This window comes from Erpetoichthys calabaricus, chromosome 16 (assembly GCF_900747795.2).
Source record: "Erpetoichthys calabaricus chromosome 16, fErpCal1.3, whole genome shotgun sequence".
Classification (NCBI taxonomy): Eukaryota; Metazoa; Chordata; class Cladistia; order Polypteriformes; family Polypteridae; genus Erpetoichthys; species Erpetoichthys calabaricus.
This window is the reverse complement of record NC_041409.2, coordinates 46,213,643-46,241,214: the sequence shown is the minus strand read 5'-3', so window position 1 is coordinate 46,241,214 and position 27,572 is coordinate 46,213,643. Positions and strand designations below refer to the sequence as shown.

At 38.8% G+C, this 27,572-nt stretch overlaps 1 protein-coding gene across 1 annotated transcript in view; it reads right to left on the bottom strand.

Moving 5' to 3' along the window:
* Positions 1-1,214: 1,214 nt before the first annotated feature.
* Positions 1,215-27,572, bottom strand: part of LOC114642736 (CD48 antigen-like) — a 38,522-nt gene continuing 12,164 nt past the window's right edge. The window contains exons 3-5 of the mRNA XM_028791564.2: positions 18,482-18,772; positions 1,697-1,813; positions 1,215-1,456 (exon numbers count right to left, since the gene is read on the bottom strand). Of these exons, the coding sequence (XP_028647397.1) occupies positions 1,443-1,456; positions 1,697-1,813; positions 18,482-18,772 (422 nt within the window). The 3' untranslated portion in view covers positions 1,215-1,442. The remainder of the gene's footprint in view (positions 1,457-1,696; positions 1,814-18,481; positions 18,773-27,572) is intronic.

The window sequence follows — 27,572 nt, the reverse complement described above, 5'->3', positions numbered from 1 at the left end:
ATTTTGCAAAATGTGGACTACTGTATATACTCGCGTTTAAGTTCTCCCACTGATAAGTCCTGGCTTGATTTTACCATATAATTTCCGGTATTTTATAATGTCGGTTGTATTAGTCGAATACGGAAAACTCACGCTATTGATCCAAGAGATTATAATATGCTAATACCCACCTGAGAGAGTAACCACAGAGCACACGGCCTTTTTGTCTATGTATTGTGCCTACGTGACCACACGGTAATACCCAAACTATTCTGAAGCGACATTTGCACTGTTTTGTGTTTTTTGTATCACACACACCTTTATCGTTAGAGTATCTCTTATCTACGATGGAGCATTTGATCAGAAGAAACTATGAAGGTGGTTTTAAATTAAAAGTCATTGAATTGGTGAAAGAAATTGGTAACTGCGCTGCTGCAACAAAATTCAATGTGTCTGAGAAACTGGTGCGAGATAGGAGGAAGCAAGAAGATGTAAAAAAAAAAATTTAAGTGCTGTATTTTTGAACGGGCGTATAAGTCGGGGTCTGATTTTATGATCGATTTTTTGGGTTTCAAGACCCGACTTATACACAAGTATCTACGGTATTCAAGTTCTTGAATTTTACAATGTTTTGAGTTAACATACCTGTATATTGGCTGATAAAAAATGAATGTACATATAGGTTAAAAGTATTTTAGTTCTATTTCATTCCATTCTATTTCAATTCCATTGCAAACAAATAGAACAGTGTGGTACTGAATTCTGGGTACGATTTCTCTTTTGTGACCAGTGCTCTTGACATGAACTCTAGCCAATTTACACAACTCTTATTTTTCCAGGTCCAGTTATGAAAACATAAAATTTACAGATTTCTTTTATTTTTGTGATTGGAGTTTAGCAAACTCAGTTTTTGCATTTTAAGTGTTTGTTCAAACACAACAACAGTAATTATACAATCTGAACAGTTATCTGGGTTATTTTAATATAATTATTTGTCCATTATGAATATTATTGAGCTACTTCTAAAATCCACCCTTTTAACAAAATTGGTACCCCACTGTAATTCAATTTCTAAAGATGAGCCCATTTTTATATTTGTTAATTTGTTTTGTAATAAATGGAATTACCACATTATAGTGTAATATTGTTTATTTTAAACATTTCAGATTAGATTCAGGTATTTTAAGCAAACTAATGGTAAATTTGTAATTTTCCTTCAAAAAAAAGCCTATAACAAATGAAAGACAAAAATAACACAGTCAAAGTAAAGAAGGCATTCCCAACACAGAAATGAGGAAAGAATCCATGATAGGGACTCAGCTGGCCAACAAAGACCTTGTTTTGTCAGGCTGGGCTTTCTTTTACTTTTTGGACTTTAATGCTGACTCAAGAGGTTCTTCCATTTCATATCATAAACCAAGATTAAGTTTATTTTTAAATCTTAAAGAGATTCATGCCCATTCTTAAATTGAAGAATCTAAAAGTAAAATAAAAAAAAAGTTATTTTTTTTTAATAACCAGCACAATTTATTTACTGGAACTAAAAATAGAACTGGTTTGCACACTACTCATTTGGATCATTTATAAATTTTAAATTACACCACCATACAAATAAGATAAGAAAACATGCAACAATTAGAAACAATAATATTACAAGAAACTGACTGTCTTGCTGCACATTTTCATAAATCAAAGAGCTCCCCATTTCATGTCTTACCAGCTTTGTGAGATGACACCAGTCTCTTCCAGAAACAGTCATTCACAATAATGGCCAACAAAACAAGAAGCATAATTCCAACAAAAATTCTAATTATATTGAGCAGTAAATAAGACACTAGAAAAAAAGAATAAAAAGAAAAAATGAACAGTTGTCTAGAGCATAAAATTTTAGTAGACATTGCTATTTTACATACAAAACTTTAAATTAAAATGAAGATGCCTTTAATTTGAAAAGAAAATGAACAAAAACCTACACAAGAGACTGTGATAACAGGTCCGTGGCGAAGCGCAATTTTAAGAAACAATCGCATCCCAAGTGGGTACAGGTGCATGTATTAGTGTGAATGCACTGGTCCAGGGTTGATTGGAGTGCTTGGCTGGTCACATAGTAATGTGCAAATATGAGTAGGAGTGACTGAAAACTCCAAGAGGGCTCACGTGATGAGGAGTGGCAGCTGGAGTCAGAGGAGTGGCAGCTGGAGTCAGAGGAGTAAGGCGCACAGAGACCTGCAAGAAGCCTATGACGGCTGCAGGGGCCCAAGCCCAGTTAACGGGTTGGCTGTGCCTGCTGGCAGGATGTCTCCTCAGGCCGAAGGGTCTCTTTCGAGGTAAACGGAGGATACGTTGTTTTTTATAATGCTGTACTGGGGGCTCGTGATTGTTTTAAACAACTGGACAGATCCCTGCAGTAATTTTAACCTCATTTTTATGGATTGATTTGTTTGACATTTTAACCTCCACCATTCACTTGGTATTATTCTGGATTATTTATTCAATGACAGATCTGGAATGCACTGCACCTTTGGACCCTATTGTTTTGTGTTTTAAAATTAAATCACTTTATCACTTTGCACCAACCACTTCCTGACTGTGTGTGCATTCTCCTCTGCTCCGCTCATCTGTTATCAGAGGTTCTGAATTCAAGTAGCTAACGATAGCCAACCTGGATCATCAGAGACATATTATTGGTGTGTTTGGGTCATATTCAGAGTTGGGATAGTTACTCAAAGAAAGAAATTCATTAAAAATTGCATCCATCAAATAGTTGCTAGGATATCCTCTAGCTTCCTTGTGATTATCATCTGGATAAACAGGTTTGGAAGATGGATGGGCATTCATTAATAATTAATGTAATTAAATTTAAAGTGATGTGACAAAAAAATTGAAAACTGCTTAGGGAATCCATTTGATTGGATGTTTTGTGTAATTTTATGTGTAAAATAACACTTCTCCAGTACAGGGGTCTCATTAATAAAACTACATGGTGCGAAAGTATGCATATGGCAAAAACAATGAAAATGATTTATAAAACTTGGGGCATGTACATTTGTATGCAGTTTACGCTTTAGTAATCACTTTCATCTTTTAAATGTGCATATGTAAATGTTCCTTGTGCCCTTCCCAATTGCCACCCAAAAGCAACCATATATGGACTATGAAAATCAACATTGCGTATGTAATCACGATGCTGCAGACCTCCCACCTGACACATCGAGACATTGCCACATGCATTTGAGGAGTCCTATGGTGTGCTCCATAAATAAACAGGCATGGGGCATGCACTGCATTATAGCACCTCTCTTCTATGTTTTGCTGGGTCTGGAAAGGTGTAAAGTCATTATCATATGGGACATGTAATGAAATGACTGCTGTTACAATGAACAGTACAGGTCATGTGAAAAACAAAGGGTTTAGGTGGGAGGGGTATTGCTGCAGACCAGAAACTTTATGGGTGTGGATCTAGGGGTGAAATAAATGTCAATCTAATTCAGCTTCAGTAAATTATGTTATTGCACACACCAGTCAAAAAGTTCCATTGTCCAGTTATTAATGATCTGAAGTTGCCTGTCAAATTTAACTTCAATCAATGTCTTTGCGGGTCTTTGTTTGAGGTTCCACCAACTTATAGAGGTTCCTCTCGCCATTGCACCACACAATAAAACTACATGTTCGTCACTTTAGAACATGCAGATAAATTTGCTTCGAAATTAAAATGATTGAAATTTGCAATTTCAATTTTTTTCTATGGGTTCTTATAAGTTTGCAACTTCTACTGTTCTTGTGTTCCCTGACTGTATTCTTCCTGTTCATCTATACAAGCTGATGAACATTTGTGAGAGCATTTCAAAACTGCAGTTTCCTGCAGATATGTGTGTTCTATTTATTTCTATTAACTCCAAGTAAGCGTAATCCTTATGCCACTGAATTTATGTCTTTACGTTGTTAATTACTATGAATGGTATCGAGGGTATGGCTCCATTAACCTAGTTTATGCTTCCATTAGCCTAGTTTGGACGTATTTCAGTGACATTTATTTATTTTTCATTTACATCCCTTTATTATAATTTTCAAATACTGATCCATTACTGATATTTTCTACTGTAAGTAAATGCCTCAGTGGTTGATGTAGTGGTCAGTTTAGTGTATTATTATTGAGCAGCAGAGAAGGTCAACCTACAACAACAACAACATTTATTTATATAGCACATTTTCATACAAAAAGTAGCTCAAAGTGCTTTACATAATGAAGAAAAGAAGAATAAAAGACAAATAAGAAATTAAAATAAGACAACCTTAGTTAACATAAAAAGGAGTAAGGTCTGATGGCCAGGGTGGCCAGGGTGACCTAACATCAGATTAATATACCCCAGTATTTTCTAAGATATCTAAGATAGCTAAAAAATGTTAAAGTTACAGTCCATGTTTGTACATGGCTTGCCATGTAAACTTTACCCAAAGGGCAGTTTCTGAAACATTTTATCTATTTGAAGGAATCTTGGAAGATACAGATGTTGAACACTTTCTTTTTATTTTCAGTAGATTGCTGAAGAAAAAAGAGAAGTGGTTTTAGAAAATAAGTTTCTTAATTACCTTAATTGTGGTTATATGTTACTTGTTATTTCAGTCACTGGCATTTTCCCTGACTGCAGAAGGGCACCATCTACTATAGGTATTAGATGAGTCAAATCCAGCATATGAAGCCAATTTCTCATAGCTGTGTATATGTATTTATCAGTTATAAACAAAATCAGTTATTTTTATGTATTATGGTTAACATTATAATTTCTTGGTGTTTTATTGTGATTTAATCTGAATAAACTTTTATAGTATGACCTATTTTTATACTAATTTAGCCTGTGCCAGACTTTTCTGTGTGTTTAATTTTATTTTATATCAACAATTGGGATTAAATGAAGTTTTAAACATTCAAAAAGAGATTTAACTTCTTTTATCTCTCCAGTTCTTATATAGAATATATGTTATAAATTTTGTTAGACTTGGGATGGAAACAGAGATGCAATACTACTGCTTTAACTGTAGTGTTACAGTATTGAGAAACACTGGATTTATTGCATATTTATGAAGATATTTCTCAAAGGAAGAATTCCCTTCTTACACCCCTCTGGAATTTTCTTCCTTCATAATGATGGACCTTGGGGCAAGTGACCAATTGCTGATAAATCTGTTCAGATAATGACTAATAAACTTTGTGGTTTTGGTATTTCTAAAATTAAAGATAGCTTTGCTGACATTAAAATGACAAACTGTTGTGTTTTCTTATCCAACAGGCTGTTGTTTCCAAAAAGGTTTTATTCAAATGGTATGACAATAAAAGATTGTCATATAAAGATATAAAGATCCTAATGGTCAGCAGAAGATGAAGAACTGATAGGTGACCTGTACAACTACTTGGAAGGCAAGCTATTGGCACTTCTGAAAGGAGAAATAGAGACTGTGTCTTTCTGGATGAGCTCATGTAGAAGTGCCTACAGCAAATGTTTAGTTTGCATAAAAAGTATCTATGAGAACAATGTCCACTTGTTTTCAGTGTTTGTGAATCAGCTTTTACTACAATTGTAGAAAGAGCTGAGAGGATTTATCTAACGGAGGCAGAGAAGTTGTTTATGGATGACACACTCAACACTTAGAGATATGTCATTTGAAACAAATACGTTATTTTCTTTTCAGTACCATCATCCTGTCAAAGAGATTATACTTTGGTTGGAGTGAATTAAATTAGGCTATAAACTGAAGTATATTGAAATATTTTGTCACACATGTGCATTGGGGAGACAACTTTAAGGCTTATCCAATAGAAATTCCATTAGAGGGTTGGCACTGTTGCCTAATGCTTTTCATCCTTTCCCTTCTACAGACCTGACAATCAACAGTCCCATGACGTCACTTTTGGACTACGGTTTTCTGACCCTGGCCCTTCTTGTCTGGCTTAAAAGGCTCTACCGCCATATTTGATTCAGTCAATATTGTAATTCATCTGAAAAAACCTATTGCAAATTTTCTTCTTTTTCCATCAATTATATGGGATTCACCTTTGAGGTGACCCAAGACTATATCTTTGTCTTGTCATATCATTACAGTGGCATAGTTGGCAGGATTCAACACTGGAAAATGTTGGAGTCAGTGAACCTGACACTACTGGTGGCTGCCCTGACAAAAGAAGTTCAGGTATTATGGACCTAGGTGGGGAACCAGATGAACCAACTAGCCGAGTTGGAAAGTTGTCTCACCTGCTAGATGGCACTCCATGAAGAGAGATGTAACTGGGAATGAAAGGATTGGTACACATACTTGCCCCTTTCCTGACAGGTGAGGCTCATAAGGCTTATTACGACCTTGACAAGCAGGTCGCCAGAAACAACTATCAGTGAAAGTCAGAGATCCTAGCATGCTATGGAGTGACTGTGGACCTGCAGGCAAAACAATGCCATGTGTGGCATCTTGGTCTGGAGCGACCAACATGCTTGCAAGCATATGAATTGTGGAGCAAGTTCAGGTACTGGCTGAAGCCAGGATCTAATACACTCGAGCAAATCATGGAGATGGTTACTTGTGAATATCTAATCAATTTACTCCCTAAGTCTCTCACCCAACAGGTCTGCTGGCACATGTGGAAAAACATGGATTCCCTTATTGATACCTTCAAACACCTCTATTTAGCTGGCCATTCACGCCAAAGGTTCAGAACACTGCCAGAAACCTTGATCATTGACAAAAGAATGAGCCCAGCCGTCGCAACACAGAGCCTGCCACCCAGCCTAAGGAGAGAACCCTGCATCACCTCTGCTGTTTTAAATGCAAGAATATGGAACACATCATACCCATCTGCCCACGGTTAGATGAATCTGTGGACTGTAGTTGGGCCCAAGGAGGAAGGTATTATGCTTTTGTCAAACCTTTCTCCTCTCTGTGGATAGGTGTGGTAGTGCTAAATATTTACATTTTTGCACTTATTAATTGGGGGTTAACATCTCAATTGATGCTCTCCAATGTGTGCTTTCCCAACAGTGGAGATCTGGGTGGACCTGTCATGTCATATGTGGGTGGGACTTGTCCTATAACAAATGTGGAAAAGCAATAAACCTACCTGTGCTAAAGATGGGCCTTGCAGTGAATGGGGAATACTCATCCTAAATTGTCACTGTTTATAATCCTGGCTCAGAGAAGTAGTGAAGTGTCCAGTCATAGAGAGGCGGCCAATGCCTTGTGCTTACATCACTATGGATAGTGTCACCATGACACCATAACCTGACACCTCACCCAGGGATGTCACTGCTGACCCACTCTCACAGTTGTATTTTCAGTTTCTGTAATTGCCAAACTTGTTTAAGCTGGAACAATGGAATGATGATTCCCTAAAATCTGCAAAAAATGCAGTAGTTCTGGTAGACCAGCAATGTACCGCACATCTCATGCCCCAGGAGTGACATTTCATATTACAAAATGACTTATTATATAGTGTAGCAGAACATGAGGTAAGGACATTGTTGCTAGTCCTGAAAGCCTACTGATGGCAGTTTTGCGAGCTGGCTCACACCCACCTCTTAGGTGGCCACCTTGGCCCAACAAAACCTTAGAAAGTATTAAACTCTGATTTTTCTGGCCCCGAATAAACAAGGAGGTTTATCGTTTATGTAACTCTTGCCCAACGCATCAATTACGACAAATTTCTAGGAATGACTGGTGCATTTAATAGATATACCTTTCAAGTGGATAGTTGTAGATATTGTAGGTCCACTTGAACCCTCCCCAGGAGGACATAAATATATTGTGGTCCATGTGCATTATGCTATGCAGTATCCAGAGGTTATCCCTTTGAGACAAGCCATGTTCAGGGAAGATGCCAAGTTACTCCAGGTAAACACTTAAAGACCTCAGTACACCAACCTCAAACTGAAGGTCTAGTTTAACAGTTTAATCAAATGCTCAAACAGATGTTATATAAGGTAGTCAACAAGGATGGAAGGAATTGGGATCAGTTACTTCCCCTCAAACCTCTCAAACTTTTCGTATATCGGGTAGTCTCATGAGAGTCAATGGGGTTCTCACTCTTTGAGTTATTACATGAAAGACAACACCATGGTTTACTGAATATCCCGCAAGTAGGTTGGGAAGATGAGGCACTCTCTATTTCTAATATCCTTGAATATATTGTGCTATTATTCGATAGACTCAATAAAATTCAACCGATCACAAAGGAAAACACGGGACATACACAATTAACACAGGCCCCTTATTTATAACCGGGACATGACCCTCTATGAGTTCTATCCGGGAGAGTAATGGCTCTCATCCCTACTTCACATTATAAATTGCTAGCTTATTGGAAAGATCCCTATGATATGAAAAGAAAGAAAAGGTCTGGTGGATTATTTGTTAAAACAAGCAAATCGTTGACTGGTCAAGCATGTTTATCATGTCAACCTGCCGAAACCATGGATGGAAAATAGTTCAACCCTTACTGCCGACAATCATGCTCCTTCTCTATCCATAGGGAAAATTAAAATTTTTATTTGACATCCCAACAATGGCTGGAGCTCAAAGCTGCTATCCAGTCCATCCCAAAGGTAGTGGATGACAAACTAAGCAGAAAACCTTTCTAATTGCACACAACATTGTTACTGACCCGGGATTAGTTGTCAGAGAATGCCTTCAAAGAGTGAAAGTGAAGCTTGTGATCAAGCATATGTACAGTTAGACCTTGGTAAGACTGAGGAAAGTTTTAGCCTTTGATCTAGCACTATTATTTTGACCCCAATGCCATACGGCAGTTGGCTCCTCTGCAACAATTTCCATCAGCTTAATTGAGTCTCCTGATTTGATGCATTACTGATGCCACGACTTGAGAAAGCAAAATTCTTGACTTTACTAGGCATGGTGAAAGAGTACTGGCAAATTCCTTTAACAGAGTCCACAAATAAAATACCCCTACTCCATTTAGTTTGCACAGGAAGCCAGCCACCTTCCAGTGTCTGGTGGATAATGCAGTATGGACCCACAATTCCTATAGTTCTATCTACCTGAATGACATGGTTATCTATCCTCATGGAAGGAACTACGTACAGATTGTTTGAGCAGTCCTTCTCACACTTTGTGAGGTCAGATTCTGGATAAATCCAAACAACTGTATTTTGGGCTAGTGGAAGCTAAGTATTTAGGTTACTTGGTGCAGGAAAGGGTCGGTTTGGCTACAGTGTTCTAAAGTCTCTGATATCCTACATTGGTCCCAGCGGAGAACAAAGCAGCAAGTTTAAACTTTCTTGGGGTTAGCAGGGTACTACTGCCATTTTGTGCCTCACTTTTTTGGAAGAGCCATGGCCATGATTAATTTATCGAAAAGGCATGCCCTTGATAAAGTGGCATGGAACAATAAAACAGAAACTGCATTCTAATATGTGATTGGCTAATGAAGTAACTGACAGCAAAAATCGAATATATGATTGGATAACACACCCATCCATGGTTCCCATTTTACATTGGTCTGCAGCAATATCTGCTTCTTTCAGTCAGTTAGTCTACCGTTAAGCCAGCCATCATGTACAGCACTATTAGTAATTCATCCGCCAAAGCTACTTTGCCTCAAAATAAATGAATCCTGGGTTGACCCGGGCCTTCAAAATATAACATTTGTTAATCTCAAATTGGCATCACAGATACAGGTTAGGTCAGGTTGGGAGCATGCACTGGTACAGTGCGTTGCCACACCTCCACACAACAAAACAGCTAGAGATCTTGGTTGGCAACCCCCCTGGCAGACACGCGGTCCAGTCCCACCCTCCAGAAATGACCATCTATCTGCCACAGCCAGGTGTTACATGGGCATCAACTTGGCATAGTCCAGCCGCTTGGAACCTCAATAATGAGGATCCTGCAAGCTGGATCACCCTCTGGGAATTTCGCCTCATGGCTGTAGTGCCATAACTGACGGTCCCTCACAATGCAGTAATGTGCCTCATTTGGGACTCCATGAGCAACCATTCATTTGACACAAAGTTAAACCAAGGACTCCCTGAAGAAACACAGTACTGAAGGAGTCCAGCTTTCATCTCAGGTCACTGGATAGCATCCATGTATCGCAACCATATAGCAAGACAGGAAGCAGAAGGACTCTAAAGACTTGATCCTTCATCCTTTTGCATAGATAAGGTGCCACACACCCCTTTCCAGTGACCTCATGACTCCCCCATGCTCTCCCAATCTGTCTACTGAAATCATAAGAAGAGTCACCAGAGACATGAATATTACTGCCGAAGTAAGTAGACCTCTCGACAAGGTCGACATTCTATCCATAAACAGACACTTGTGATGGCTCTGCCCAAGAGGTCATTAAAGGCATGGATGTTAGATTTTATCCCGGACACTCACAAGCCCAGACAATCAGACTCCTTGCTCAGTCTCTCGAGAGCCCCGATCAGAGCCTCCATTGACGCCACAAAAGTCACAGCATCGTCAGCAAAGTCAAGATCAGTGAATCTTTCTTCACCAACAGATGCCCTACAGCCACTGGACCCCACGACCTTGCCCAATACCTAGTCCATACAAGTATTGAACAGAATAGGAGCAAGAACACAACCCTGATGAATCCCAGAATCAACTGGGAAAAATGTAGAGGTTCTGCCTCTACTCTGCACAGCACTCACAGTACCAGTTTACAGGCTGGCCATGATATCCAGCAACTTTGAGGGGAAGTCTCAGGATGTCCCACAGGGCAGCTTGATCAATTAAGTCGAATGTTTTACGAAATTGACAAAGGCTGCAAATAAACTCTGCTAATTGTTTTCCTCTAGAACAACAACAACAACATTTATTTATATAGCACATTTTCATACAAAAAGTAGCTCAAAGTGCTTTACATAATGAAGAAAATAAAAATAAAAGACAAAATACAAAATTAAAATAAGACAACATTAGTTAACATAGAAAAGGAGTAAGGTCCGATGGCCAGGGTGGACAGAAAAAACAAAAAAAAACTCCAGATGGATGGAGAAAAAAATAAAATCTGCAGGGGTTCCAGGCCACGAGACCGCCCAGTCCCCCCTGGGCATTCTACCTAACATAAATGAAAATAGTCCTCTTTGTAGTTAGGGTTCTCACGGAGTCACTTGATGCTGATGGTCATACAGACTTCTGGCTTTTAATTCATCCATCATTGTTGGAACATCATGGAGCTTTGGGTAGATGGTGGTGGCGTACAGATTTTGAATGAATAGTTATTATAATGAATTGGATATACAGAGTATCAGGATTAAATTACAGTGAAGTTATGAGAAGGCCATGTTAAAATAATGTGTTTTCAGCAGTTTTTTAAAGTGCTCCACTGTATTAGCCTGGCGAATTCCTACTGGCAGGCTATTCCAGATTTTAGGTGCATAAGAGCAGAAGGCCGCCTCACCACTTCTTTTGTTTTGCTCTTGGAATTCTAAGGAGACACTCAGTTGAGGATCTGAGGTTATGATTTGGAATATAAGGTGTCAGACATTCCGATATATAAGATGGAGTGAGATTATTTAAGGCTTTATAAACCATAAGCAGAATTTTAAAGTCAATTCTGAATGACACAGGTAACCAGTGTAGTGACATCAAAACTGGAGAAATGTGTTCGGATTTTCTTTTCCTGGTAAGGATTCTAGCAGCTGCATTCTGCACTAGTTGCAAACGATTTATGTCTTTTTTGGGTAGTCCTGAGAGGAGTGCATTACAGTAATCTAGTTGACTGAAAACAAACGCGTGAACTAATTTCTCTGCATCTTTCGATGCTATAAGAGGTCTAACTTTTGCTATGTTTCTTAAGTGAAAAAATGCTGTCCTAGTGATCTGATTAATATGTGATTTAAAATTCAGATTACAGTCAATGGTTACCCCTAAGCTTTTTACCTCCGTTTTGACTTTTAATCCTAATGCATCCAGTTTATTTCTAATAGCCTCATTGTATCCATTATTGCCAATCACTAAGATTTCGGTTTTCTCTTTATTTAATTTGAGAAAGTTACTATTCATCCATTCTGAGATACAGGTTAGACATTGTGTTAGCGAATCAAGAGATTCGGGGTCATCGGGTGCTATTGATAAATACAGCTGTGTGTCATCAGCATAGCTGTGGTAGCTCACGTTATGTCCCGAGATAATCTGACCTAATGGAAGCATGTAGATTGAGAAGAGCAGCGGACCCAGGATAGAGCCTTGTGGAACACCATATAGGATATCATGTGTCTTTGAGTTGTAATTACCACAACTAACAAAGAATTTTCTCCCTGCCAGGTAGGATTCAAACCAATTTAAGGCGCTGCCAGAGAGGCCCACCCATTGACTAAGGCGATTCTTAAGAATATTATGATCAGATGAGAACAGATAAATGGCCTCTGTCTGCATTTACCCGCAAGTCATTTACTACTTTAACGAGTGCAGTTTCTGTGCTGTGATTTGTTCTAAAACCTGACTGAAATTTATCAAGAATAGCATGTTTATTGAGGTGCTCATTTAACTGCATAATAACTGCCTTCTCTAGAATTTTACTTAACAAAGGCAGGTTAGAGATGGGTCTATAATTTTCAAGAGCAGAGGGGTCGAGATTATTTTTCTTAAGTAGGGGTTTAACTACAGCAGTCTTAAGACAGTCTGGGAAGACCTCCGTATCTAATGACGAATTTACTATGTCAAGAACATTATCACTAAGCACGCCCGATACTTCTTTGAAAAATTTTGTTGGTATTGGGTCAAGGGCACAGGTGGAGGGTTTCATTTGAGAAATTATTTTATGTAAATCAGGTAAATCTATCCTAGTGAAAGAATTTAATTTGTTTATTACGGAATACTGGGGTTTAGGAGGATCCTTAGTGTTGGGGAGATATACTATGTTATTTCTAATATCATTAATTTTTTGATTGAAAAATACAGCGATAGCCTCACAGGTTTTACTGGAAGTACTTAGGAGGCATTCCTTTGAGTTACCTGGGTTTAACAGACGATCAATCGTCGAAAATAAGACTCTGGGATTACTAGCATTATTATTTATAATCTTTGAGAAATAGCAGCGCCTCTCAAGACGGACTGTGTTATTGTATTCTGTTATTTTAACTTTTAATATTTCATAGTCAATAGTTAGTTTAGTCTTCCTCCATTTACACTCAGCTCTATGGCATGTTCTCTTTAATCAGACACTCTTTGGGTCTTCCAAGGTATAACAATGCTAGAAAATTTTTCAACTGTCTTTTCAGGTGCAACTGAGTCAACAGCAGCCCTCACTTTAGTATTAAATCTTTCCACCTTACTATTTACATTATCCTCGCTATTATAGTTAGCACTATAAACTGACTGATTGCTTAGAATGTTTGTAAGTTTTAAAGCTGCTGATGAGTCAAAGAAGCGTTTTTTAACAATATGCTTCTCATGAGTGTTTTCTATCATTATTTCTATATTAAAAAGTAGAAGAAAATGGTCTGATAGACCTGTATCAATGACCTGCTTTATATCAACTTTTAGTCCTTTAGTAATTACTAAGTCTAACGTATGACCTGCTTTATGTGTAGAGTCCAGGAGGTTCATAAATTCTTTTACTTTTTGGTCACATTGGTTATCTATATGAAAATTAAAGTCGCCGACTATTAAGAGTGTGTCATAGTTCGTAATTAAGATTGACATCAAGTCAGAGAATTCCTCAAAGAAGGCACTAACTCCCTGGAAATATGTTCGTTTTGGTAAAACTGTCTGATCTAAATTGCTGACCAATTGATTGGAGCATTGCTAGCTTGCATTTAATATTTTGTTTTATATTGTGTGGAACATGACCCGGACACAGACAGGCAGACCTCTCGACCTCTCATTTAAATCACCCCACACACGTTTATTTACATAGTCCATATTTACAATCAAGTGCTCACAAGCCCAAAGTCCCCAAAGTCCTGGCCAACAACAACACAATGCCTTACTTCTTCAGGCCGCCTCCTTGCCTCCTCCCAGACTTCGTCCTTCTTCCACCTTCTTCCACCACAAGTCCTGAATGAAGGGAGGCGGCCCCTTTTTATAATCACCCGGATGTGCTCCAGGTGCTTCCCGTCAATCTTCCACCGGCACTCCCTAGTGTGGCAGAAGTGCCAGCTGCATACCCAGAAGCACTCTGGGTGTCCCCAATCCTCTTCCCCCCAGCATTTCCGGGTGTGTACCCGTGGTCCCCATAGTCACCAGTGCGGTTGCCCCCACGTGGTCTGGGGAAGGCGTAAGCCCTCTTCCGGTCCTCAGGGGCGTCCTGGCCGGTTCGCCCCCCCAGCCACCTGCGACACTGCCCCACCACCAGCAAAGACCCGTCGGGCAGAGCGGCTCATCCCGCGAGGGCAGCTCATCCCCGAAGTGGGTCCTACTCTTGAAGCTCCAGGGTCCAGTCCTGTTAAATAAAGAACAGAAACAAGGGCGGAGACGCTTCCTGGACACCACCACCTGGTGTCCTGTCGTGCCTCGCACAAGCAGCGCTTCCCCCTCCTACCGGCACCCCGGGGCCTACTCTTTCGGCACCCCCTCCGAGGTTTCCGTACCCCTTTGGTTGAAGCTACTCGTGCCTCCGGAGCCTCCGCCAGCTGTGACAATTGGTATACAGTAATCCCTCCTCCATCGCGGGGGTTGCGTTCCAGAGCCACCCGCAAAATAAGAAAATCCATGAAGTAGAAACCATATGTTTATATGGTTATTTTTATATTGTCATGCTTGGGTCACAGATTTGCGCAGAAACACAGGAGGTTGTAGAGAGACAGGAACGTTATTCAAACACTGCAAACAAACATTTGTCTCTTTTTCAAAAGTTTAAACTGTGCTCCATGACAAGACAGAGATGACAGTTCTGTCTCACAAGTAAAAGAATGCAAACATATCTTCCTTTTCAAAGGAGTGCGCGTCAGGAGAGAGAGAGAGAGAGAACAAAGCAAGCAGTCAAAAAAAAATCAATAGGACTGTTTGGCTTTTTAAGTATGCGAAGCACCGCCGGTACAAAGCTGTTGAAGGCGGCAGCTCACACCCCCTCCGTCAGGAGCAGGAAGAGAGAGAGAGCTAGAGAAAAACAAAGTCAAAAATCAATACGTGCTCTTTGAGCTTTTAAGTATGCGAAGCACCGTGCAGCATGTCCTTCAGGAAGCAGCTGCACACAGAAGGTAGCAACATCCCTATCGTCTAGGTGTGCTCACACCCCCCTATGTCAGCGCATGAGAGAGAGAGAGAGAGAGAGAAAGTAAGTTGGGTAGCTTCTCAGCCATCTGCCAATAGCGTCCCTTGTATGAAATCAACTGGGCAAACCAACTGAGGAAGCATGTACCAGAAATTAAAAGACCCATTGTCCGCAGAAACCCGCGAAGCAGCGAAAAATCCGCGATATATATTTAAATATGCTTACATATAAAATCCGCGATGGAGTGAAGCCGCGAAAGGCGAAGCGCGATATAGCGAGGGATCAATGTATTTGTTTTGTAAATGATGCAGGGAATTGTTCTATTTTTCTGTATATTTTGTATTACATTTTAATCTATCTCTTTGTATGGAAGCATTAAATTATGTTTTAGTTGTGAGTTTTCTTCATACTTGTAAATCTCAACTTCTTTTACCATGTCTTTCTAGAAGAATGTCTGAGAAATCAGTGGTGCACAATTTTAAGGAATTAATTAAATTTTTACTATAGGGGAATGAGAAGGTCAGGTCCAAGACTTCTTTGAGCTATACATCTATGTATCTCAATTTACTTAGAGAATAATGTATATATAAAAAAATACTTTTAAAAACCACATCACTCGTAAAATAAAAGCGTGGGCACTTTTCATCAATCAACATTCAAAAAACACTTCTTAAAATCTTAGCAAAAGCGCCCACCTTTTATTTTACTAGTGATGTATGAGAGACTTATTTTTTACTTTTTAGTACACTTTTTAACTTGTGGTTTTTAAAAAGTATTGTTTATATATATACTAGCAGATTACCCAGTGGCTTCGCTCATTGAGTACAAGGGAAAAAAATAAAATGTAGTCTATAAGTTATTAAACAGTAAAACATTAACATTTAAGAAGTAAAGATACATTGAGCACTACTGGAGTGGTTTCGGGTAAACTACATTTTAAAGGCGGTATAACACAGCAGGTAAGTAGTACTAACAGCAGCTAAAATGTATTTGGATCATCTCTAGGTTGTAGATCCCTTGTGAAAGGCGCTACACGACCACTGTGGTATAGAAATAACATTTTCTATGTGATCGTCCAAATTTCTGCCTGACAACCTTGCACTACATGCCTGTGATTTAAGAGAAAAATAATTCTGATAAATGTGGACACTGCCCTTCTGTGCTTAACGTGCAAAAGGTCCAGACAATTCCCAAGTCCAACACTTTACATGAAGAGGTCTGTACATCTTCTTCGATGTAAACTCTTCATCTTCTTAAAATAATTGATCACTAAAGCAACCTTGAATGTAGCAGGGTTTTAGTGACCCGAACTCACCTTAAGGGACAGTTAGTAGTCGTGCAGGGCAATTTACAAACAGAGTCTTGCTTTGATGGCGCCGGTTACACTCAGTCGCAAAGATTTCCTCTCTCCCAGGAGCCAACGGGGCACTTGAAGTGTCACAAACAGTGTGAGAAGAGAGGACGCTGCCCAAAATTGCGAAGCTCTCGACCCGGCGGAGCAGCCCGACATTCCGCACCTCCCAGCATCCACTTTGTTCTCACAACCCCTCGCCGCTGAAGGCAGTCTCGTCTTCACATTGTTTACAGCTCAGCGCAGTTAAAAAGTAGAAAGACGCAAAGTTGTTTTCCTCATCTCTTCTACTATCAAAAAAAGTTACAATGTGGCAGTTTCCGTGGCAGTTATGTGGACGAATAAATAAAACTTCTCTGTCAGAATGCGCCTGGAGGCTGATGGCTCAGCGCTGTAGTCCAGAGAGGAGGGCTGGGAGAGGGCAGCGCGGGGCGCACTTCTATGGGATAGATCGGCATGTTTGTGTTTACTTCTTTTCAATATCAGTAAAATAACTCTCACACAAATAATAACAATTCGTAAAGACGATATAAAAATGGCGTCCACAAACGAAGTGATTAGTTCCTGTATTATAATATGTTCTGTAGTCATACGTAATTTCCATATTGCATGGTCATACGTAATTTCCATTTCATACGTAATTTCCATATCGCATGGTCATATGTAATTTCCATTTCAAACGCGAAAAGAATTTTATATATATAAATTATTTTTAACTTTTTAGTCTTGGGTTTGTTTTAGTTCTATCCATTACTAGCGCCATCTATTGGTGAAATCTTGATCTATTCTTCATATGAAAATTTAATTTCTTAATTAACATGGATTAATTGATCAATTAGTGAAACCGATTATTGATTCATGTATTGTCATCGGAAATGAGTAAGTGTGCAAAATGTCAAGTCATTTGGACAATAGGAAGTGGGTTAAATATCGATTACAAGATTTGTACCAGACAACAAACAGGTGAAGTTAATAAAAAAGTGTGGTAATAATAATAATAATAAAATAAAGAGAAAACACATTTTACTTAATGTCAGATGCAATATGAGAAATGATTTATAAGCAGTGCAAAACAATTTCGTTTTTACCCTGTTAGCATCCAAAATGGAGTTAAATTGTAGCAACACCAGATAAACCCAAATGATAGGCATACTGTAAGCTAATTTTGTATAGTAATTTTCAAATGATTTCATTTAAGAGGCTATGTTGTTTATTAAACTACTTTACGTAGAGTACATAGCATTTGGAAGAGACAATCAAAACAGAGGCTACCACAACTTGTTGCTATTGTTCTTGTCATGGTTCAATATTCTTTGTCCTTTATAGAATCACTGAGCCACTCAGCTCTTGGACAACCTTTCCACAAACCCAATTCATTTGAAATCATTGGCGAAACTCTGGGAACGTGCAAGCACAGATGTGTGTGTCCTCTTATGTCTTCTCTTGAGTATTCAGAATCTTGTTCTACTGGTTATGATGATGTATTTGAAAGGATTTTGGTTGTTAGTTGAGGTTGAAAAAGAATACCTATATTTCTGGGTGCATAAGTTCATTGAAAAAATACAATAACAATAGAAATTAATTAAACTGTACTTGACTCATATTTTTCATTCTCAGTAAGATGTAATAGCAAGATGATGAAAGCAAACCAGATTATTTTCAGACAGTCAATCCTGCAGATAAATCTAAGTTTTGGCCACATTAACCTGATCATTTTTTATATTTGGGTATGTCTGATATACTTGTATTAAGTAGCCATAGCCCCTCTTCTTACCATGTTCCTATCATTAACTCATCCCAGTTCAAGCCTTTGTCTTCACTCAGAGGTTGACAAAAGATTGACCTGTAAAAGACTTTATATTCACCCAATTACTAATTATCTACTGATTAGTGGATGGTAAAACTATTATAACAATGAAGATTTCTACCACACATATCAATCATTTCAACTATCCAGTTTTTGCTGATATTTTTGTCAAAATTACCTCTTTTATTCTGATGCTGACATTCCTTCCAAGGTTGTACACTTTTGTTGATGTTATCCACAGGATTACTAGCCTGGCAAGTGAAGACAATGTCTTTATCTTCACGGCTAAGTGACAAGTCGAGTTTTCCATCTTGGCTCCTGGAGGTGTCACCTTTAAATGATTCTGGTTTGATCCAGCTGTAACTGACCTGATTGTGGGTGTTGGAGTTGCAGAGCAGAATAATATTGCAAGTGTTGTTACCACTTGCTTCACTTCTGTTTATGTTGATCACAATTTCTTTAATTTTTTCTGTAAACAAATGCACATGGAAATTAGGCAACATAACGCATACAAGATTTAAGGAAACAGTCGATTTCAAGTATGGTCTGGTAAGCTACATAAATATTGACTTATAAAAAGATATGCATAAATTGTGTGTATGCTGCTTAAGCATACAATGATTCAGAGATGGATGGAAAACCTGCATCCTTCTGTCTTAAAGAAATGTCTTATTGATTAGGCATTACGGGGGAGTGGGGAGGCGACTTGTTGGCTGAGGTCTCCAGGACTCTGTGTCTGGCTATGGTTCTGTAGTTGGCTGAAGGACAGATATTGATGTTTTTCGTTTATGTTAATTAGCCTCTACTTTGTATTTTTATAAGTAATAGCTCTGTATTTAGTCCATCCATCCACTATCCAACCCACTATATCCTAACTATAGGGTCACAGGGTTCTGCTGGAGCAAATCCCATCCAACACAGGGCGCAAGGCAGGAACAAATCCCGGGCAGGGTGCCTACCCACCGCAGGACACACAAACACACACCAAGCACACTCTATATTTAGTGAGAGGTATAATCTATTTTTGCATCTTACCTTGCATTTCTGAGGTGGCAATGATAGATAGATAGATAGATAGATAGATAGATAGATAGATAGATAGATAGATAGATAGATAGATAGATAGATAGATAGATAGATAGATAGATAGATAGATAGATAGATAGATAGATACTTTATTAATCCCAATGGGAAATTCACCTTCTTCAGCAGCAGCATACTGATACAATAAATAATAAATTAAAGATTGATAATTATGCAGGTGAAAAACAGACAATAACTTTGTATAATGTTAAATGTTAACGTTTACCCCACTGGGTGGAGCTGAAGAGTCGCATAGTTTGGGGGAGGAACGATCTCCTCAATCAGTCAGTGGAGCAGGACAGTGACAGCAGTCTGTCGCTGAAGCTGCTCTTCTGTCTGGAGATGATACTATTTAGTGGATGCAGTGGATTCTCCATAATAGATTGGAGCCTGCTGAGCGCCCGTCGCTCTGCCACAGATGTTAAACTGTCAAGCTCCATGCCAACAATAGAGCCTGCCTTCCTCACCAAGCGTGAGGCGTCCAGGCGTGAGGTGTCTTTCTTCTTAATGCTGCCTCCCCAGCACACCACCGCGGAGAAGAGGGCGCTCGCCACAACTGTCTGATAGAACATCTGCAGCATCTTATTGCAGATGTTGAAGGACGCCAGCCTTCTAAGGAAGTATAGTCGGCTCTGTGAGGATGATTACTTGTGTTCTGTTTTGTGTATTGTATTTACTCCATTTTTTGATACCCATTGCATGCCCAACTTACCTGGAAGGGGGGTTTCTTGTCTTTTTAGGGAGTCAGGGCCTGTTAAAGCCCATTGAAGCATTCCTTGTGTGATTTTCGGTTATATAAGACATAAATTGTTGCTGTTTTTGATGTAAGCTGGTGGTTCCAAACCTTTATTTTTTCACTGTTCCCTGGTTAACGCAAGAATATGTGAGCAACCTCCACACAAGCGATGATATTTCCCTTCTTGTATGTTTGCTGCAGTCCTTGCAAAGGTGCTTGTTTTTTAACAGAAGCTTATTTGGTGCCAGTGTTACACTGCCTGTGTCTTCTCAAAGCATTATACAACATTAACATGCCATTTCAAAAAGACTGTTGTGAAAGATTAAGGGTCTCCGTGACCCCTTGAACCCTCAGACTAGACGTCAGACACCATATAAAAGTCCAAATATTACTTTTATTCAGACAATAATGTGCACAAAGCACCCTCCTCTCCACAATACTCATATATAAATCAATAATCAATAAACCAATAACCAATCCTCCACTCCCAGACGCGTTGCCACCCTTCCACCCAGCTCAGCTCAGCGTACTGGGCTTTCCCATGGTCCTTTATACCCCCTGACCCGGAAGTGGTTCCTGTTCCACAACCCACAAGTCCTTATTCCTCCTGGGTCAGGGTAAACAGTCCTTTTCTTCAACCTGGAAGCACGCCGTTTCTTCCTGTCATGGGATTATGACGTACTTCCGGGTTATGGGGCATATAAGAGTCCACGAGCTTCCCTACAGTGACTCCTGGTGGTCCCCAAGGCATCCAGCAGGGCTGTGCATAAAAACTACATAGTCCATGAGTCCCTGCTGGAACTCGGGGCACGTCCATGCTGCAGGGAAGGCTCCACCTGGCGGCCTGGGGGTATTGGCCGGAATGAAAAGCTGGCCACATATCACACTGTATATTTTTATTTAATAAAAGTTGTTCTTTACTAGAGCCTGAATTTCTTGATTATAACATAAAATCAGTAGGCATGTTTAAGGGATAAATAATAAGCAGTAATTACCAGAATATAGACTTTGTCACTGGAGATATTTTTGATAACAGCAAAAACTGATCATTAATCACTTGGTCTTATGTATTACTTTTTAAATTAAGCATAAAATGATTAATCCTTTCTAAAAATAAAACTGAAAAGTAATTTAAAGATAGCTACCAAAGAAAAAATTTGAAGTAAAAAAATCATGAACAAATCAGAAAAACAGAGTCAAATATATTAGTTACTAGCAAAATACCCGCGCTTCGCAGCGGAGAAGTAGTGTGTTAAAGAGGTTATGAAAAAAAAAGGAAACATTTTAAAAATAACGTAACGTGATTGTCAATGTAATTGTGTTGTCATTGTTATGAGTGTTGCTGTGTTTTATATATATAAAATACACACACACATATAAACATATATATATACATATACAAATACACATATATATATATATACATATCTACATATATATATATATACATATACACATCCACATATCAACATATATATATATACACATATATACACACACACATGCTTTATGGGTGATGATTGTTTTACTCTTTTTATCTTTATTTTATTTTATTGTAGAATCAACTCCTATCTGCGCACAGCAGGGCAGCCGTGGGCGGATGCGTATGGTGTATTAACTCCATGTTATCGTGCATTGCGCTGTCAGTGGTATTTTGATAAAAGAATTTGAACAACATATAAGAAGCGTATAAATTATTAAACAGTAAAACATTAACATTTAAGAAGGAAAGTTACATTAAGTACTACTGCAGTGCCTTCGGGTATACCTCATTTTTTGTTTGCCCATTACATGCTTAAATGTATACATTTTTTGGTGCACCTACCCGAGAACACGCGACATATAACCGAGCGTGGGAGAAGCATGGATTTTAAACACGCGTTGAGTTCATCTGCTGGTCTCCCTCGTGGAATAACTGGTAATGTTTGACTAAAATGTACAGCGAGTAAAACGACATTACCTCCTATTTTTTTTTTTACGATCTCTGAGATCTTGCTTTTTTCGGTTCAAGGCTTCATAAGCTCTTTTATGTTGTATGGTGTGCATATCCCAAACCATCATCTTTGAATGTTGCAAGACTTTCGCCTTGTATGTAGATCGGGGTAATTACATTCATTGCATTCCTAGTCTGAATCACAATCTGATTGTATGGGTGGTTACCTGGCACTGTAGGGTTGCCACCCGTCCTTTAAAATACGGAATCGTGCCGCGTTTGAGAATGAAATTGCGCGTCCCGTTTTGAATCAATACTGGACGGGATTTATCCCGTATTTTTTTTATCATTTTTTTTTTTAAGCAGCGTCTCATGCAAATCATCCCACACGCATTTTATGAAGATGCCTCCTTTCCTACTTTTGATTGGGTAATACTTGATGTCATCGTTAGTTTGATTGGTCTTTTGAACTGTCCAGTGAGGAGGGCGTGTCTTTTAAGTACAGTCTGCAAAGTGTTGGCACTGAGATGTGGCGTCAGCGCCATAGTTGAAGCCCCTAACGTTGCGGTCAGCAAGTCGGCTAACATCCGCCATGTGCCGTCTTTCAGTTGCGAGAAGCAGATCATAGAATGGTTGAAACTGTTGCCCCTAACGTTGCGCCACGGCGTGTGGTTCGTTTATACCTCGTGTCTTCTCATTAAACTTTTATCTCGCGAATATGTTATTGCAATCCGCAGCAGGAGCGTTTCTATAAACTTAATTTAAACTTACGTTTTACACCGTGCTTTGTTTCCCTTATGAACATGCTTGTATGCTTAACTCGCTCCGTTCTCAATTGTTTAATTTATTTTTTGCTGTTTGCGGCTGTTCCTCCATTTCCCCCTACTTCGTTCTTTTATGTCGCGAATATGTTATTGCAATCCTTAACGGGAGCGTTTCAATAAACTGATTGAAAATAGTTTTGCATTTACCTTTTTAGTAAAAGGCGAGCTTTTAAGCCTGAGAAATCACCCCGTAAATGCACACGTTTAATTGGACATGTGTTAATATGTATGGTTACACAGTATTAAAAGACAGTGAACAACGTCAGTTACCTTTGTTCCCGCGTTTGATAAAAGGTGAGCTTTTAAGCCTGAGAAATCACCCCGTAAATGCACACGTTTAATTGCACGTGTTAATATGTATGCTTACACAGTATTAAAAGACAGTCAAAAATTAACGTCATTTACCTTCGTTCCCGCGTGTGACTCGTGCTGTAAATCTCTTCCTTGTTTTTAGTTCACGTGATTACGTAGGAGGCGTGATGACGCGATACGTGACTCCGCCTCCTCCATTACAGTGTATGGACAAAAAATATGTTCCAGTTATGACCATTACGCTTTGAATTTCGAAATGAAACCTGCCTAACTTTTGTAAGTAAGCTGTAAGGAATGAGCCTGACAAATTTCAGCCTTCCACCTACATGGGAAGTTGGAGAATTAGTGATGAGTCAGTCAGTGAGTGAGTCAGTCAGTCAGTCAGTGAGGGCTTTGCCTTTTATTATTATAGATTATGAAAAGCAAAAAGAGTGTTTGGAATCCATCAGATCAGATGAGGAAGAATTTCTTAGGGTGACCTTTTATCCTGTCTCATTGTTTCCTGTGGGTCATAATCTTGGAGAGCATGGCCTTGGCAATTTGGTATGATTTAACACCTGCAGCAAAAAAAACAAAATAGTGGCTGAATTGGCCCAAAAAATCTCAAAACCTCAAAACAAGCATTCAGTTTCCTAAAACAATGGTGGAAAAGCACATAAATAATTATACAAAGGTTCACTTACTGTATAACACCCGTCTCTTCATATTCCTCTCATTTTTTTATTTTCCTTTGATCTTTTACTATTAATCTACTTTCATCCTCTGTGTCAGTTATTTTCCCCTGGTTCCTTAGTCCCAATGTTGTCTAAGTTTCTTTCATGTGGGGCTTCTACTGGAATCAGACCTCTTAAGTGAAGAAATTACTTGAAGAGGACTCTTTGGGGCTGCAGTTCCCTCAGTGTACTGTTGTTGCATTAGCATGTGTAGCTACTGTGTTCTTTGGCCTCTTTTTGCATTCTTTATCTTTAGGATCAATACTTTCGTTATCTATTTGTCTTTGAGACTTTTTGTTTTGGAGTTTTACATTTTGTATTTTTTAGAATTTGGGATTTTGGCTGTAGTTTATTTTTGGATTATTATTTTATCTTAGTTAAATTAACTCTTTGCTTTGCTTATTCATGTTTTCAGAACTTTTTTCCTGTTATTTTCTAATTTGTTGCCTTAAACTAATCACTATTTCTTTTATAATTTGATTAAATAATTAATACATTGATCAATAAAAGGTCTTATTTGGCCATTTTTTATTTTGGAAAATTTTGTCTTGGTTTTGGCGTAGAACTGCAGCCAAAGAGCCAAAAGAAAATGTTGAAGAAGTCCTTTCCTTTGTGGGTATATGCTTTGGAAACTTATACCTAAGACAATTGTTAAATGGACATCCATGTATTTAAAATAAGAGAGATTTACTTTTCCATTAAATCTGCTTGCCTCTGTTTTAATGAAAAATTCACTCAGGAGAGTCTGAGAACTTCTTTCATCAACGGCGATAACGCATGCAATGGCACCTTTGCACAGAACTAAACCCTGGTCATCTGTAGTTGTAACCAACTGGACCAGTCGTATGTTAGAGAGTGTGACACAGACTAAAAGGATGTCCATAAAAACAGAATTTCTATTTTAATCTAGTTAAGTGTCAGGTATTTGCAAAACAGTGTCAAGCAATTATTAACACAGTTCACTGCTATGACAGAATGAAAAAGTAAAAATAAGTAAAAACAAGTGCAAGTGACTATTACGGACGTTATTATATATCATGTCACGCATACATCATCCTCATGGGCTCCTCAATCGAGGTATGTGATAACCTGCTGGGGCAAGAGGGGGCACTTTCACTAACATTCTCTTCTCCTTAGCTCTCCGGAACACCAAGAAACTGCCCAGTAAGGGCACAAGGACAAAGGACAAGGATCTGTGTCTTTCGAAACTATTCGTCACATGTTGGTTTATTAAAAATGTGACCGTGGTCTTTCGGATTCATATAGAAATTCAAGAAAACTTTTTTGTCTGTGTGTTACGTAGCTGAGACAGGATCTCTGCAAACATCTGATAAGAACTACTCACTGTCTCTAAATAACAAATATTTCAATAATTGTGGAGTCAACAGGAAAACCTCTTTATCATATGTCTGCTCATTGTTTCACATATTCACATAATTAGCTGATAATTTCCCTGAGGCAGGTAGTTATCCCCAAGTGTTTCAAAACCACCACCATCATACTCATGCCAAAAGAGTTCTTTGTCTTTTGCCTCAAGAACTTTTGCCCTATAACAGTGACACCTCTCATCATGAAGTACTTGGAGACAGCAGCCCTGGGCCACTTAAAAGCCAGGACTTCCCAAATCATGTGGCCCTCAACAGTTTGCATATCACTGTTCCACTGAACATGCTATATCTTCCTTTCTTTGTCTGGCTTTGTGTCCCATCTGGACAAAAGAGACACTTCTGCTAGAATGCTTTTTATTGACTTCAGATCAGTTTTCTACACCATCATCCCACATAGGAAAGTTGGGTCTGCTAGGCTACACCACTACACCATAAAATCCGTCTCTTAATGTGGACAAGATAAAGGAGATGATTGTTGATTTCGAGAAAGGCTAATGCTGTCCACGTCCCACTGCACATTGTGGGCTTTGTGGTAGAATTAGTCAAGAGCACCAAATTCTCAATGGGGTCAATTTAGAGTCATTAACATGGCCGGTAAGTCTTTCGAATATGGGAATAAAATTTAAGTGCCTGGACAAAAACCCACAAATACGAGAGACGTTCAAAAAGTTTCCACACTTTCGTGTTTTCGTTGGAAACGGTGAAGGCGAGAGGAGTAGTTATTGGGCATTAAAAAGTTGGTACAACCCTGGGAAAATTGCATTGCAAAGGAAAGTGACTATGTAGAAAAGTGATGTAATTTGTTTTAGACATTCTTAATAAAGAGTTGAAAAACAGTGTGGAAACTTTTTGAATGCCCCTCGTACATAAAGAGAGCATGCCGAATATGCTTAACAAATATTAGTTTTGTACCTACAACTCAGTGGTGCCACTCCATTTGAATTTCTTTTCATATGAGAAATTATTCTGCACATCTGAAGATGATTTTATTCACAATGATCTTTACTTGGGAGGAAAGTGAACATTTTGAGACTGTTTGCCAAATGGGTGCACATATAAGTAAGACTCTCATCATACTGTGTAGACATGACAATAAATTTCAAATTAAAACTGGGAATATGGGCATTATGTATGATTAAATTTAGGACCAATTTAATTTGTTAACATTTTCAGTGATTTTTGCAAATACCGCATATCCTAGAGTTTAAGTTCTCCCGTGAATAAGTCGGGGCTGGATTTTACCGTATAGTTTCTGGTATTTTATAATGTCGGCCGTATAAGTCAAATGCGGAAAACTTACGCTATTGTTCCAAGGGACTGATATACTAACACCCACCTGAGAGAGTAACCACGGAACACACTGCCTTTTTTTTCTATGTATTGTGCCTACGTGACCACACGGTAATACCGAAACTATTCCGAAGCGACGATTGCACTGTTGTGTGTTTTTTGTATTTCACACCCTCATACACTTTTATAATAACAGCATCCCTTATCTACGATAGAGTTTTTGATCAGAAGAAAATATGAAGTTGGTTTTAAATTAAAAGTCGTTGAAGTGGCAAAAGAAATTAGTAACTGTGCTACTCCAATAATATTTGACATGTCTGAGAAACTGGTGCAAGATTGGAAGAAGCAAGAAGATGTAAAAAAAAAAAAATGTTGCATTTTTGAACAGGTGTATAAGTCAGGGTCTGATTTTATGATCCATTTTTCGGGTTTCAAGACCCAACTTATACGTGAGTATATACGGTAGCTGGCTTACAAGCATTTGAATGGTTTTATCACTAGATAGATAGATAGATAGATAGATAGATAGATAGATAGATAGATAGATAGATAGATAGATAGATAGATAGATAGATAGATACTTTATTAATCCCAAGGGGAAATTCACATACTCCAGCAGCAGCATACTGATACAAAAACAATATTAAATTAAAGAGTAATAAAACACTCTTTAACAGACAATAACTTTGAATAATGTTAACGTTTACCCCCCAGGGTGGAATTGAAGAGTTGCATAGTTTGGGGGAGGAACGATCTCCTCAGTCTGTCAGTGGAGCAGGACAGTGACAGCAGTCTGTCGCTGAAGCTGCTCTTCTGTCTGGAGATGACACTGTTTAGTGGATGCACTGGATTCTTCATAATTGATAGGAGCATTTTGAGCACCCATCGCTCTGCCACGGATGTCAAACTGTCCAGCTCCATGCCTACAACAGAGCCTGATTTCCTCACCAGTTTGTCCAGGCATGAGGCATCCTTCTTCTTAATGCTGCC